Source organism: Oxyura jamaicensis, chromosome 6 (assembly GCF_011077185.1).
Source record: "Oxyura jamaicensis isolate SHBP4307 breed ruddy duck chromosome 6, BPBGC_Ojam_1.0, whole genome shotgun sequence".
Taxonomy (NCBI): Eukaryota; Metazoa; Chordata; class Aves; order Anseriformes; family Anatidae; genus Oxyura; species Oxyura jamaicensis.
The window spans coordinates 1,649,748-1,665,595 of record NC_048898.1 but is presented as its reverse complement, the minus strand read 5'-3'; the positions used below and the strand labels follow the sequence as shown (position 1 = coordinate 1,665,595).

General features: G+C 42.4%; 1 protein-coding gene across 12 annotated transcripts in view; it reads left to right on the top strand.

The window, feature by feature from the left end:
• The window catches only part of PCDH15 (protocadherin related 15), a 721,430-nt gene that overhangs the window by 369,289 nt on the left and 336,293 nt on the right, over nucleotides 1-15,848 (top strand). For all 12 annotated transcript variants that reach the window (XM_035329710.1, XM_035329721.1, XM_035329709.1 and 9 more), the window contains one exon: nucleotides 4,473-4,591. In XM_035329710.1, the coding sequence (XP_035185601.1) occupies nucleotides 4,501-4,591 (91 nt within the window). In that variant the 5' untranslated portion in view covers nucleotides 4,473-4,500. The remainder of the gene's footprint in view (nucleotides 1-4,472; nucleotides 4,592-15,848) is intronic.

Below are 15,848 nucleotides of genomic sequence, written 5' to 3'. Positions count from 1 at the left end.
GGGTTTATGGAAGGCAGGTCCTGCTTGATGAACCTGATCTCCTTCTATGACAAAGTGTCGCGCTGGGTGGACGAGGGAAAGGCTGTGGATGTGGTCTACCTTGACTTCAGCAAGGCTTTTGACACCGTCTCCCACAGCATTCTCCTCAAGAAACTGGCTGCTCTTGGCTTGGACTGGCACACGCTTCGTTGGGTTAGAAACTGGCTGGATAGCCGGGCCCAGAGAGTTGTGGTAAATGGAGTCAAATCCAGTTGGAGGCCAGTCACTAGTGGCATCCCCCAGGGCTCGGTGCTGGGGCCGGTCCTCTTTAACATCTTCATCAATGATCTGGACGAGGGCATTGAGTGCACCCTCAGTAAGTTTGCAGATGACACCAAGTTAGGTGTGAGTGTCGATCTGCTCGAGGGTAGGAAGGCTCTGCAGGAGGGTCTGGATAGGCTGCACCGATGGGCTGGGGTCAACTGCATGAAGTTTAACAAGGCCAAGTGCCGGGTCCTGCACCTGGGGCGTAATAATCCCAAGCAGAGCTACAGGCTGGGAGATGAGTGGTTGGAGAGCTGCCAGGCAGAGAAGGACCTGGGAGTGATAGTGGACAGTCGGCTGAATATGAGCCAGCAGTGTGCTCAGGTGGCCAAGAAGGCCAACGGCATCCTGGCTTGTATCAGAAATAGTGTGACCAGCAGGGCTAGGGAGGTGATCGTCCCCCTGTACTTGGCTCTGGTGAGGCCGCACCTCGAGTACTGTGTTCAGTTTTGGGCCCCTCGCTACAAGAAGGACATCGAGGTGCTTGAGCGGGTCCAAAGAAGGGCGACGAAGCTGGTAAGGGGCCTGGAGAACAAGTCCTACGAGGAGCGGCTGAAGGAGCTGGGCTTATTCAGCCTGGAGAAGAGGAGGCTCAGGGGCGACCTTATCGCTCTCTACAGATACCTTAAAGGAGGCTGTAGAGAGGTGGGGGTTGTTCTGTTCTCCCACGTGCCTGGTGACAGGACGAGGGGGAATGGGCTAAAGTTGTGCCAGGGGAGTTTTAGGTTAGATGTTAGGAAGAGCTTCTTTACTGAAAGGGTTGTGAGGCATTGGAACAGGCTGCCCAGGGAGGTGGTGGAGTCACCATCCCTGGAAGTCTTCAAAAGACGTTTAGATGTAGAGCTTAGGGATATGGTTTAGTGGGGACTGTTAGTGTTAGGTTAGAGGTTGGACTCGATGATCTTGAGGTCTCTTCCAACCTAGAAATTCTGTGATTCTGTGATTCTGTGACAGCTGAACGCTATTTCTTATGGACTGTGGACATTTTGGAACTGTGCAGTAACTTGTTGGGTGGTTGTGAGCTATTTCGGAGTTAGCAGAATCTGCTTAACTTTGGTAGGAGCAGCCTTGCTTTCTGCATTTTCATACCAGCTTTTTCTGGTTATAAATTGGGGGAGGAAGGGAGGCCAATTTGTATGCACTTGTATATAGAGATGCTTATTCTTAGAGCAGCACTGCTGCTGGCCTCGCGTTTTACTTGACTTCTAATCAAAATCAAAAATAAGTCTGCCAAGATTCTGTCCTGAAATCTCTCTAGAGTAGATTTGACTCAAGAACGTCAGCTGAGCTCTGAATAGCTCTTTCAAAAATAGGACATCGTGATTTAGAGATGTGGATTTTCTTTTATTTTTTTCCCCCAAGGTTGTAAATTTAAATATCTGAGGTCTGAAGTGCGTATGGACCTTTCTTTCTAGGACTTGGAGCACACTCAGTCTGCGTATGCCTGTGATCTTTATTGGGCCAAGCTGAAGAAACTAAATTAGTCTCTTGAACAACCTGTTTCCGTTTTTGAGGTGTAAGATGTTGGAGGCACGTGGCAGTAAATGTCACCTCGTGCAATAATAATGCCGCGTGCTTAAACTTCCGAGCAATGGGGCCCAATGGTTTTAGGGTCTCCTCTGAACGTGGGAGGAAAAAATGGTGAAGTATTGAGATGTTTGCATCCTCAAAAGCATCCAGCAAGCTTGATAATATTTTGGTTTTATTTAATAATAACCATCTGGGCAACGTGGAGGTGCTCAGCCTTGATTTCAAAGTAGTCAGCTAGAATATAGTATGGTGGAAGTAGCTTCTGTCCTTCGAAGATGCTGTTGCAGAATCCAGAATGACTTCTGAGTTGGCTAAGTGGAAGTGACAGTGCACGTGAGCATTTTGGTTACTTGGGTAAGTAAAGGGGGGAAAAAGCCAATTTTGACCAGCACAAAGTCCTGAGCATGCTTCTGGGGGGAATACTTTTTTTTTCCTTTCTATTTCCTTGAGAACTCTTTTCCTCTAGCAGTTACGTGCCTTCCAATTTCTTGGTAACACATTTATGAGCCAGAAGCTTCCTTCTCCTAGCGGCGTAACAGGCTTTTAAACAGGAAGCTGGCCAAATGGATTGTGAGATCTCTGCTACCAATTCTGGTGTCCTCTTGTGGGTGGGAATTATAGCCCCCTTAGGAAAAGCCTGAAATTCTTACTTGAGCTGTTTGCCCTGGAGCTAGGGGCAGAGACTGTTGTAGGAGTGCCGGCGGCAGAGGAGGAGGAGAGAGGAGGAAGATGGGCACATGCTCATGGTACATAGATCCTGTTGCTTGGCCTGGATTCACCGACTCACGTAACCTTGAGCTGTCCTGTCAGACTGATGTTTGTCCAGCTGAAATGCAAGCACGCAGTCCCCCCAAGATTCACACTGCTCCGTGCTGGATGTGTGGTATTTATGCTCTTCCTGAAGCTGCTGCACGTTGCAGCTGGTGGCCTGCACTGGCCAGGGTGGCAGGAGACAGACATCAACCCAGATCAGGACTGGGAAGGCTTCTGGTCATCTTTAACGCCTGAGTTAGGCATGGAGTGGTGAATGTGCTGTGCCATCCCCCCCCCCCAACCCCATTTTTATTTTCATAGCACTCTTTTGATAGTGAGCTTTAGTATTAAAATCCCTGGAAAGCAAAAAGTCAGGGGTGATCTCCTCGGCCTTTGGAAAGAAGAAAGGAGCTCTGACTGATGTGTAAGGGAGCCTAAGGCCTCCCTGCACCCTGTGTGAGTTGTGCTGGGAAGCGGGCAAAACTAGGGACGGTAAATGTTTCAGTACGGTTCTCTGAATCTAGTTTGTTAAACTTCACTGATGCTTCCTTTATCCCTCTGGAAAATTCTAGCTTCTTCCTGCAGAGCACTAACACTTCTTTGGGTGCTTTTTGAAGAGGAACAGGTTTAGATCATAGCGCTATTTCCTTCGTATCAACCAACACGTTTTGCTAGTTGATACGATCTGGAGGAAGTTCAGATCTTGGAGAAATTCCTGTCTTTTGCAATACCTAATGGAACTTTTCTGTTAGCGGAAACCCTACGTCCTTCGGGTGTGGGTTAGCAGAGTGTGATCCCAAAGGATGTCTGTATGCCCGCAGCTGGTGGTTTAGTTTGGTGGTGCGAATTCGACCCTGTGTGTACGTTTGTGTCTTTCTATAAGCTGGGTCCGTGGAAGGAAAGGACAGCAGAACCCCAGCACTGTGCCGCCAGGCGGATCGGGCCGTGAAGTGAGGGGGAAGCGGTCTGTTTGTTTGACTTGGAATGAGATACAGGGCTTTTGTAACCATAGTGGGGAGTTATAAGCGGAAACTGGCAACGAAATCCGAGTCAAGTGCCTTGCTTGGGAAAATTGACAGCACTTAAACCCTTTTTATACAATGGCTTGTTTTTATAATGCTGTAACTCTCTCCCCGTTTCATGCTTCTGTTGCTAGGAAGTTCATTGTATTTGTCACAATGTTTTTTAATGTGAAGGAATATTTTTAAATAATTCAGTTCTGGGCTACAGAAATATGTTAATTCTCTTTATTGGAGCAATAAAACAGTTTTATATAACTTTCTAATGTTACTCATTTTAAATATGCTCTGGAATTCATCCAAACCTGTCTTTGTTCGTCCAGACCTGTCTTGGCCAATTTATTCTTCCGATTTTGTTTTGATTTGTTCTGTTTGTTTGTTTTTTTCCTCCCCTGCTGGCCACTTACCCACAGCATTATTAGAGAAGGCCATTTACTGGGTTCGCTCGTGTTTTTGCTGGGAGATGTTCTGCTGGGCACTGGGTTGGGATGCCGGGTCTCTGCTGACTCTTGCAATTAAACATCAGTTTTAATAAGCAGAACTTCTCCCATAGGGTCACTTCTCCAAAGTACTGTGAAGCATAAGGCTGAAGCAGGAAGAGTAAAAAATTTAATTTTATGGAAATTACAGCTTAATCAAGCAAGAATCTTGCATTTGCTTTGTAGGCTGTGCATACGTGATTATCAAATTAATGTACATTTGTATGTTTTAATGTTAATGGGATGAAGCTTGCTTGTTTAACAGGTATGGTCCGTAACAGTTCAACATGGCATATGCCCTGTGTGCATCCATAGCTATGGAGCAGCTTATAGTCACCTTTGTGAAGACTGCTTGACTAATGCATGTATCAAATCTTTGTTTTTTCAGATCTGCCTTGAGTGAAGTGTGACAAAAAATGCTACAGCGGATTTGTGTCTGGAAGTGGTTAGCTGTAGGGATTGCGCTTGCTGCTGTCTTAGTGGGTTCCTTGGCCCAGAATGATGAAGGTAAGGCTTTTGCTGCGGGGATGTCGCTGTGGGAGGGATGGGATAATGGTGTGATTTGCTTTGTCCCCCAGGAGTTACCAAATTAACAAGTGGTAGGAAAGAGAGGGTACAATAAAGACATTGTACAAATGCATTGTAATTTCTTTCTTACTGAAAGAGGTACCTTACCTTGCTTTACTTGTAAATGGACAGTTACAGCACTGGGAACAGTGGTTTCAGAGAATTCTTAATGGGTTGCGTGTGCATCTGAACAAAAACTTGAGAAGAGTTGCAAAATGAAAGTCCTCTGGAGAAACAATACTTCAAAAATACTAAAGTGATATTGTAAGAACGGGCATTCTTACATAGTGGTGCCATGTCTCTGTTAAATTTAATTAAAAAGACCAGGAAGCTGTTCCTCCAGTTATCTGTAGTAATACAGAATTACAGACAGAGGTACCTTGGTCCATCTTCATGTTTCAAAAACGGCAGATTTGTACCTTTTTGTTACAGTTGCTTTAGAAGAAAGGAAAGATACTTGTCCACAGCTATACATAAAGCTATTGTTCATTAATGATAATGCGCCTGTAATGCGTGGTGGCTTCCTGACTTAGAAAGGCTGTGAAGCCTGTACCTCAGCAGTTATTGATCTGTTGATAATGCTGCCTGATGGGATCATGTGGTAGGAGAGAAGCCCTGCGGCTTCTTTGCTCTGTTTTAAGAATCATCTAGAGTAATGAAAATTGCACCAGTGACAGATAGCAATGGCAGCAGAAACTCAGCTGATTAGATTTTTGTTTTTCAAATTTCCGTGCGCCGTTTTGACTTTTTATCTGCTGCTTCTATTTAATGTTTGCAGTAATTCCATGAAAACTTGCCGATAAAACTTTTCTTCCTGTCACCAGGAAGTGGGGAAGACCTGAAAATACAGAATATTGTAAGTGGGTCTAACCTGAGTGGATTACTTAGAGCTAATAATCTATCTATGGCATCTGTCCACATCTTTGAAGGCAGTATGCAGACACCATCAGGGTTTTATGGGCTTCCCTTTAGTGCATTAACTTAGGTTCTTTAAATGTAGCATTTTGTGTTTAATTCAATGTTTCGGACAGCTTTGTAGTGATCCCTGCTAGCGTAGCCACGTAATGATTTTCTTCCTGCTTTTTTGTATGTTTTGGCTTGTGCCATTGAATTTAGCACATAACCCAAACTGGTTTTTATCATTGATGTTCTCTTGTTATACAGCCTGAACAGAGGGTGCCTTGATTTTCAGTAAATACCAGTTTGAATATAGCCAAGAGTATTGTTACTTCACTGGGGGGAAAGGTTCAGAAATACCATTACTTGAGGAATACTTATTGCAGGAAAGTACTTTGGCACGACTTGAACCATACCAGTAGTTACTTGAATTTGCAATATCAAATTTCATAATCTAACATATAGCAGACGTAACAGATGCACTTGTAGGAATTGCGATCTAAAAATAGTGTAATTATTTTAACAGCACAATCATGAATACAAACAGGAAAATCTATTATGGCATAAATTATAACTTATTTCTTTGCATCTAGCATGCAAATGATCTGTTTTCATGGTTGTAGCAGTACTTGGTTAGTTGCATGCCGCTATTACTACATTTTGCTCCATTAGCCATCAGTTTCTGTATTTTGGATGTTTTTGCTTGACATCCTGAACCATCAAATCTTTCCTCAGCCATAGTGATTGCCAATGTTATAAATTAGCCTTAAAAACTTTATACCAGGCTATCTTGGAAATATTTAGGCTTCTTTCTATACTTACTAGAGAGCTTTCCCAGCATCTCGTTTGTTCACTTGGCTCGGTGCCGTTGTCTAGTTCCTGCCCTGACTTTATTCGTGGTTAGCTGGCAGTGCCTGCATAATATTTCAGTTCAGCTAACGTGTTTGGACCTCTGGTGTTTCTACTCTTCAGCCAAAGGATCGTTAGACAGCAATAATTCCCCGCTTCAGTTTTTGCTTGCTAACCTAAACGAACGTGTTTCTGAAAGCTGCCCTTGCACCTGGGTTCTCCTTCCCCTCCTGATCCTGGAAGTCCTGCTGCGTCCTCCTTTTGGCTGAAATGCCTCTCCCGAGTGTGCTTGCTGGCATTTGTGTTCGGTGGCCAAGTGGCCTCCTGCCAGCCCCTTGCTCTGCCAGTTGTGCTTTGCTGTCTCTGCTGGAGTTGCTTCACCTACTGAAGTGTATTTAGTGTGTAGTGGTAGCAGGCAGTTCATGGTGAAATTATATTTTGTTGATGAAATGCAAACACTTTATATCTGCTGTACTCCCCTTGTATAAAAACCAACACCAGGAATATATTAAAGGAAAATTTTCCTTGTTATCACGTTTGTCTCGGTATACCATTGGAAAATGCAGTGTTTTCCTCCGTGGATTTCATTGTCTGCATCACTGTATTGCCCAGCCGTATGGTGTGCCAGAATGGATGTAAGACTGGGTGAATGGGTACTGTGGTGGATGTTTTTGCCTTGTAAAGAAGAAATGTGGTTTTCTGTTTCTGCTGCCTCTAGCTTGATCTTTTCCAAGCAGGAGAAATGCTGCATATTTGTGTGTTGCAATACATTATGTGTGTGTGTGTATATATATACGTATATATATACACATACATTTACAAAAGATGCATTTTATTTATATATCATGTAAATATAGATATATATACATATAAATTGTATCTTTTTCTTTAAATAATACATATGGATAAGTAAAAGTAGAAATGTCAGTTACAGCCTTGCAATGTGTAAAATTAGGCCAGCTACAGTGGCTTTTATTTTTATTTTTTAGTGATGCTCTGATAAATGCCAAGTCAAACTCTCAGCCTAAAAGAAGCCGTGAGGAGGAAGGTGGAAGCCTAAGATGCAAGCTCTTTTTTTCTTCTAGGAATAGTGTATTTGACTAAACAAAAAAAAAATAAGCAGCAATCTTTTGGTCAGTGGAGAAGGCTGCTGAATTCAGATGCTGTCTGTGTGTGCTCTGATGCCACAAACCAATCCAGCAGAAAATCTGACAATTAGCAGACTTACGAATCTTTAGTGGTTTAGTCTTAGTGTATACCTGTCATAAAGGACGTAGTTGTGAACTGGGGGGGCTTCCAGTAATTGTTATCCCATCCTATCTCTCATTTACTTATTTGGCTTATTTACTTCCCGATATATCAATGTCTGAATTCCCCCTGCATGTGGTATGGAATCAGGATTTACTTTTTAATATTTGTTAAAATAGGAAGGATCTGCCTTTGATTTTTTTTAAACCATTTTTGCAAAAGTACGGGTGGATTCGAACTTTGCACCAAAGCAGTGTGATGTCATGTTCTAATAAGCTCCTAGTGACAACGTTTTTGCTTTATTTTGACTGCTATAACCTCCTGAACAGGAGATGTGCCATTGACAGCTGCTCTGTGGCAAATGTGACCGTCACTGACAGCTCAATGGCTTTTGTTCGCTTCTAATCTGCTGGCAGAATCTTCTTAGAGTATGAGACTGGCTAGCACGAATGCCTCTGCAGAACCAAGATGACATGCTTGGGAAACTTGGAGACATGTATGGTTAGCATTTTTGCTGCTGTCCACGTTAACGTGTAGATGGAGGGGAAAAAAATTACCACTTAGGTTTGAGTATAAGGTAGTATATAAGGCTTTTTTTCCTTAAGCCAACAAAGACCCTTGAAGGGCTGTATTAACGTTCCCTCCTCTATACTTCTCTACGTAGACGTATAAGCTTGTCTGGAGCAAAGTAGACAGTAGGGAGGAATCAAGGAAATAACTGACTTGCCTGAGGACTGTTCACTAGCTATCAAAAACATCACCCTGGTGTTTGGTAAGAGCCCGGCTGAGCGCTGCAGTCGGATTGTGTCGAACACAGAGCACCTTCAGAAGCACGGTGGCTACTAAATACTTCACCTTGGATGCAAAACTGGCCACATGGGTGGCCACATGGGTAGCCACCCGCAGTAGCAGAAGGCCAGGTGAGCCTGCCTGTCTGCCTGGCTGTGCTGAAGGTGTTGGAGAATCATCTCCTGCTGCATCTGAAAAGCGAAGCTGGTGAAATGAATGACTTCATTGCTGCTCTTATTAAACTCTTAATGCTGTCAGAAGTATAGTCGCTTGCGGAAATTTACTCTGTAAATAATTCTGAGTTTCTTCACTTCATAAGGGAAAACATTTTATATTTTTATATTTTATATTTTTATCTTTTTATATTTTATATTTTTCTGTCAGGGTATAGGAAAACATCCTTACCTATTTAAAATGTCTTTATCATTACTGTCATTACCCCGGATTGGAGATGACATTTTTAAATAAGGATTTTCCTTTGAAAAAAAACAACCGTGCGATTCGCTTTGTCACCAGGACTGGGCAGACACAAGTTCTTTCAGCTGTTTTTTTTTGCTGCACAGGACCCATCTATTAGTTACTGTCTTTAAGTCAGTCTAACACGGCCTTTGCTACAAAAACTTGAGTAACTAAAGGGCCTCACAAATCACTTTAAGAGGCTACTTTAAAAATAAAATGGTTTCAGAACCTGATGTATGACTGTCAGGCAGGAAATTAACTGCAGAAAATGCATATTTGAATACACGGAGCCCATTTATCATTTCCGGAGCCTTATGCTGTACACATGCAGTGGAGGGGGAAGAATGCAAACAGGTGCTTGCCTAAGGGCTGCCTGGGAAGCCCTTTGCTCCTCAGAACAGAAGTCATTTGTTTGCTTGCTTTATGAAAAGTCAATGCTTTTGGTTGAGAGCTTCTTGTGCTTTAGTGGTTATTTTGAGGGAGTCATGATGAGCGGGGATACATCTGTGTAAATTTATTTGATAAATTAGTGCTCTGATACATAAACAATCAGAGTAAGGAAAGTCAGGTTTTTAAGAACGTTATGATACGTGATCTCCATCTCGTGTCCAGATTTCACAGTACAAATTTACCAATTCAACTGAAACTAATTCCTTATATCCAAGTGAGGCAGTGCGGTGAGACAGGGTGAATAAGACACTGCTTTCTTGGATGTGGTAGATTTCACCCTAATCTGGGGGATGGGGCAGGATTTGTATTTATTGCTGAGTACAGAAGATTATAAAGTAAATGCTCAGTGAGTTTATTCTGTAGTAAAGCTCTTCGGTCATGAATATTCAGACCAATAAATATGCATGCATTAAAATGTAAAGTTTGCATAAAGTTGGAAATTTGGGCCTCTCTCATCTAATTAGCCCAAAGACACCTAAGGCAGCCACCTTTGCTGTGCAGGATTTGCCATAACTCTACTGACATCTTTTTCTCTGAGCTTGAATTATCTGCAAAGGTTCCCCTTCTGCACCCGTGCACACTCTTCATGTCACTCCCAACAGCAGCCATTTGCTATAGGTGAGACCCTGCCAATGTAATTACTGAAAATATTATTCCAAGAAACTACTTTTTGCAGAGTTCCATGCGTTCTTACGTTGTTCTTTGCAATTTAAGCGCCGTCTGTGCTGATGGAGTAAATCCTCTCGCTTACCTGCCGGATCGATGCACCTCCTCCAGCTGGATCAGCCAGATCTGTGTTTCATCTTACTCCCGTTTGCTCTTAACCAGAACCACATTTGCGGTTCTGTCGGCCAGTAGGTCTTGTAATTAGACAGCTCACGCTGACTGAACGTGCTTGCTTATATAGGAGACCCTTAATAAGAACAAATATAAATATTTTGTCTGTTTAGGGAAATTAGCTTGTAGGAAATGAGACTTTGAAGTTGTTTTTAGAGCAGTAACTAAATTAAAGCAATAACTGATCTGACCTTCCAAAAAACAAACACCAAAAACCAGCTGAGTTATACTACAAGTAACAGGAATTGAAATGTGTTTCCATCCCTTATTGGCCATCCCTTATTCTTTCTTGTGAGTAGGCACCATTTACCTTATCTAATTGATTTTTATCCCAGGGTGTGTCGTGTTGGCGTGGGAGGTTGGTAGTGCTTTTCATAGTAAGATCATCTTCAGATTAACCCCTTCTGAAAATACTAAGGCAAAGCAGTAGGTCTGGGGAGGAGTCTGAGCTGTTAGGTAGAAATCTCCAAAGCTGCAATTCTCTACTGTAGACTTCGTTTCAGGCACATGACATGTGAGGAATGGGGCAAGGTATGAGAATCCAGACTCTCTGAATTTAATATGTTCTTAATCTGTTTAAAGGTGAAGAGGCTGGAGGAAGGGAGGGGAAGAAACCCCTTTGTTCCTACCTCTTTCTCCAGACTTTGTCTTCTTCCTTCTTTGACATTCTGTTGCATGTTCTCTTGTGAGCACAGTCCTCCCTAAATACCCACTTTTGTGCATTAGTATCTCCTAGATCTGTGGGGCTCCCTGTCCTTCCCCTCAGCTTTACTGCTAGCTTGGCAAGCTGCAGATTCCTTCTGCTCCTAAACGTCACTTGTCCCTCCCCGTCATATTACTTTCCAACCTCTTGTCCTATTTTCCCCTTCTCATTCAGTAGAGCAATAAGAATTATTTTCTGAATGTTTATATGAGACTGTCACATGCTGACAAGTACACTGTGATTGAAACTGCCTCCCCGTTGTTACTATGCTTCAATTTAATCCCTTTTTGACAAGATGTATCTGTTTTAAACAAGGCACGGGGACTTCTGCCTGATCAAAACTTGATGTTATTATACTCAGATTTTCATAAAACAAGAGCTGAGTCATAATGATACCGGTGTCCTTTAGAATACACAAGTTATGTGCATTACAAAGTACAGATCTGGCTTTGTATCGCTTCAAAAACCTGGTTTGGGTAAAATATCCACTGCCCTACCCGTATTGGGTTATCTGACAGAATGGGAACATGTATAAGCAACCTCGCTATAAATAAGGCCATTTAAACGCTTGCCATTGCATGTCTTGATAGTTAACTCTTAAAACTGCTTAAAAATCAAAGGTAAGTAAACCACCCTGTGAAATGTGTTCATTTGATTCTGGTATTTTTATAAATCTGGTGGTTGTTCTAGAACAAATAATACATGAAGATAGTCAGAGACTTGTGGTTTACACGGTTTGCTTCCTTGGGCTGCGCACTTTGCACTTAAAAAGTGTAATTGTCAGTGATTAATCTGTTTGTTACCAAATTGCATTGGGAGTGGAGATCATGTGCATGCGTTCTGCTTTCTTCTTCAACGAGGCTGATTTGAAAGGCAGCATTTGTCGTGAGAGCTTCCGAACAGGGAATGGACCTGGCAGCTTTTTTTTGGAAGTTTTCCCTGTCCCAATTCACAGTTATTTCTAAAATAGGCTCGAACTTGCCGCTAATTTGCAGAAGATCTGTTACCTTCAGATCTCCGCAGTTCTGCTGTTTGTTTCTTGGCTAAAAGACTGCACTAGCCTCAAAGAAAAATGAGTTACAGTCTGTGGAACAGGTCAGCAGGGAGGCGGTTTTGCTTCAGTTCAATTAGCTCCTGTCTCAGGAACGGCACTTCCAGCTGCATCGGTAACGGGGACAGTTCCCCTTTTTGTTAGGTGGCAGGGAGGGACATCTGACTGAGCACTGGGGTACTGCAAGGACACTTCCAATTACAGTAGCAATAAATAGGAAGGTTTAATTACCATAGGAAAAGATCAGTAGTACTGTAACTAAGTTTTTCTGGAAAAAATTAGGTGTAAAGTCCTTTTTCCAGAGGAGATTTTGATTAGTTGTTGATTACTTGGTAAGGATGGACTTGTATTGAGGAAGGCTTGTAACAGTTCATGTCTCCCAGCACTTCTGAAGAAGGCCTGAACTTCCGCAGGGCCTGAGACAGGAGATCTGCTGTGGTGTCTGCAGGGCAGTGTGTTTGGGCAGTGATTGTAAAGAATGAGCTCTCACAGCTCATCCTAATGCACGCGTTTTACAGTGATCATTTTCAGATTAGGGGATTGTTAGTGTCCGTCTGTTGTCTGTCATTAAACATAGACAGTGTTTTTCCTGACTAAACCTCATGTAAGCTCAGTCAATTGCTGGGGATTTATAAGCAATTGCTGGGGAGTAAATACCTGGGATTTTGAACTTTTAAAATAAAAACAAACACACAAAGGAACATCCCTTTTTTGCATTAACATTGCTGTTGTTTTTAAAGAGACTGCTGTTTGTATTTGTGTGCCCTGCGGTGTCAGGCAGATACATACTTTCCCAATGGGTAAGGCTTCACACACTTAATGTGAACTTACTATCAGATCAAAGGGAAAGGACTCAGAAAGCCTTCTGTCTGAAGAATTTTGTCTGTATGTACTCACACCTGTGCACAGATAGCTGTGAATATCCTCTCCTAGCTGTTCCAGGGAATCTCTGCTGAAAGACAGGAAATGTTTTGTATGTGCAAAAGGAAAATCTGGGGGAAAACTGAAGAAAGCAGTAATGGATTTTAAAAATACTGAGTTTTTTATTAAAACATCCTTTGCTGTAGTAAATCAGTGTACTAAGGCATGGGAGGCCTTAAATTGGTGCAGAGATGAATAGCTTTTGTATGTAGGCTACAAAGAGCAGAAATCAAATAGTGAAATACTGTCAGATGGTCGTGGTGCCCCTCGTTAAGCCTGACTGTAGAGCGAAGGGCTGAGGAGGTGAAAAAGGGAGCAAGGGAGGGAAGCGAGCGTGTTCTCAGGTGGGACTTACAGGTGGAGTTTCTCTGCGATCACAGGCTAACCAGAAGTGGTGCCGTATCACCCTAGCAGGCTTATATTCATGGGAAGATGTGTGTTGGGATAAGAGGGATAAGAGTTCCCGCTTCTCATACTGGAAACATCCAAATGTTGTGATTTCCATCCGGCGTATTGCAAACTGCGTTAAAAGCTTAAAGCAGGTTCTGTGTCTGCTGTGCTTGTGTTGCTGGAGATGCCAGGTGTGATGGTGTTCCTCTTTTGTCACCAGTCGGACAATTTGGACTGGTCGTGTTTCCTGAGAAGTAGCTGGGACTTTTTTTTTTTTTTGCTTTTATCCATATTGCATTTTGAAAGAATGTCAGGGGAAGAAAGTAAATCAGTGAGCTATTTTTCTGCCACACAGTGAGTCTGACAATGACACCCAATGACAGTGCAGTTGATGCATTTAATTTTTATGAGTTAATAGTGATATTATTCTCTCCCACTGTCTTTCATAGAAACCATGTTTTACTCATATTTGCAAATAATTCTTCACTCTTCGGTCTTTTTTTCATGAAATCACTGGGATTCCGCAGCGTGAATTACTAAAATGTTTAATGTTTTCCTGGGATAATAGCTAGTGTTTAGGTAAAGTTAAGTGACGCCTTTCACGTTTTTCTGTCAGTGCTCTGTATTTGGTTATCCAGCAATACCAGGGACAAGCCGGTGCGAGGCAGGGGGCTCCAAGTAAGTCTCATACAGGGGAGCAAGCCCCTCTGTGACGAGGTCGGTGCCACTTCTCAGGAGGCAGGGACAAGGCTTGCTGTGGCTCATGTTCATCACGGCGCCGTTTTGCAGTTTAGGTTTGTACCACTCTTGTTAGCTGCAGGTTGGTTTCTAGACATGCAAAGATGAAAATGGAGAAAATCATGGCATGAGCCTGAAGATGCTCCAAGTTCTTGTTCAAAACCATACTCAGATGCTAAATGGCTTTTTGAGCCAGAATGTTTAAGCTGTTTTGTTCAGTGTGCAAAGTTACAGATGCACAACTTGGAAACTTCAGCTCCCTTCCTCCAGTGCCTTTTTTCATTCCAAGTTTTCCTTTACATTTGTATATTGCAAAATTCATTGGAAAAGAAAAATCTGGGCCCTGTTCTTGGCTAGCTTTACAACAATTTAAAGTTCTTGTAATGTACTTTATGCTATGTGAAAAAACGAAGAAATATCAGTGCAGACCCTGTATTTTCTGATAGGAAGCCCACCATTTATGATGATTCCATTCCGAGAAGCATTTTAAGGGTTATCTGAGCCTTTTTTTTTTCTTTTCCCACTTGGCAACAGCGCAGGAATGAGGAAAGAAAAAAACAACAACTTTTTTTTTATATATATATTGCCAAGTTGTATTATGGCCTGATACAAGTACTAGCTCATTTGGTAAGGATTGTTTTCTGCATCAGAAGGGAAGGTTTGAAGGTTTTTGTGCGTGTAGGTACATCTTGCGAGCCATCTGTTCCGGTGACCCTTCGCTTTTTTTTTTTTTTTCTGTGGTTTTGAGAGAAGAAAAATGCATTTGTATATCACTTGTACCTGAGCATGCCATCTAACTGATATTTCATAACAGATGCAACTGTAGCAAATTTTACAGCCTTAAATGTCTTTCAGTAGCAGACATTAATCAGACAAGGATGGGTTGTTTTATGGCCTTGAATTGTCTTTATTGTTTATAGCTTCTTCACTAAAATGCCATGCTCTGTTTCTTACCAGAAGTTCACAAAGTGTGTTTGTCCTTAGGAAATCAATTTTATGTTCAATTAAATTGGGCATCTGCAAATCCCGTTAAGCATAGTGCTACGGTGCAAGAAGGAGGTTTCATTTTGCAGAGGTAGGGTTAGTAGCAGTAGTTACTTGTACATTTTCTATATTAAAGTGGCTACTTCTTGCCTGTCTGGGGAACCGTGTGGTATCTTCAGGGATCTTGGAGGTCTCTTCCAACCTAGACTATTCTGTGATTCTGTGATTCAGCAAGAATTGTACTGCTTCGACACATGCAGTGTAGTTGGGAGCATTGGAGAGGTTTCATTCTGAAGTGCTTTCTGGATGAACAGATCCTCTTTCTGGGCTGCATTAGTTACAGCTTTGCAGTACAAAGGTAAAGACAAGCCTAAAGTAACCTGTTTTCTAGTGCTGTTAGATTATGAGCTGTTAACTCCAAAATTTTGATTGTCTTCAAGCGGGGGGGAAATAAAAAAGATTTAAAAGTGAAAAGTTACCAGTGATTTAGAAAAAGATCACAACAAGATCAAGGATCCTACAAGCCCTGAGAAACAGCAGGCTGCTTCTCTTCTGATCAGCCGTAACTGCTCTTTCAGATCTGTCTGGCAGCATCTCAAAGGCACAACTGTATGTCCGTTCCTCGAGTCTCAAGTGCACAACCTGCAGGAAAGCAATATTATTTTTCATTTAATGAGCTTGAGCACATGAGCAATTAAGACGACATAATTGAATGAAGCTAATCAGGAAGACACAGAAGCTTGCCTCCGGGATGCCGCTCGAGTCAATTGCTCCTCATATCTCCAGTTTTATCTGTTCAGTTAATAACACCAATGGGTATAGCAGCACGGGCTGGTGATTTCACAGCTCCAGGGGATTAGCGGTTTTGTGTTGTTTCCAGG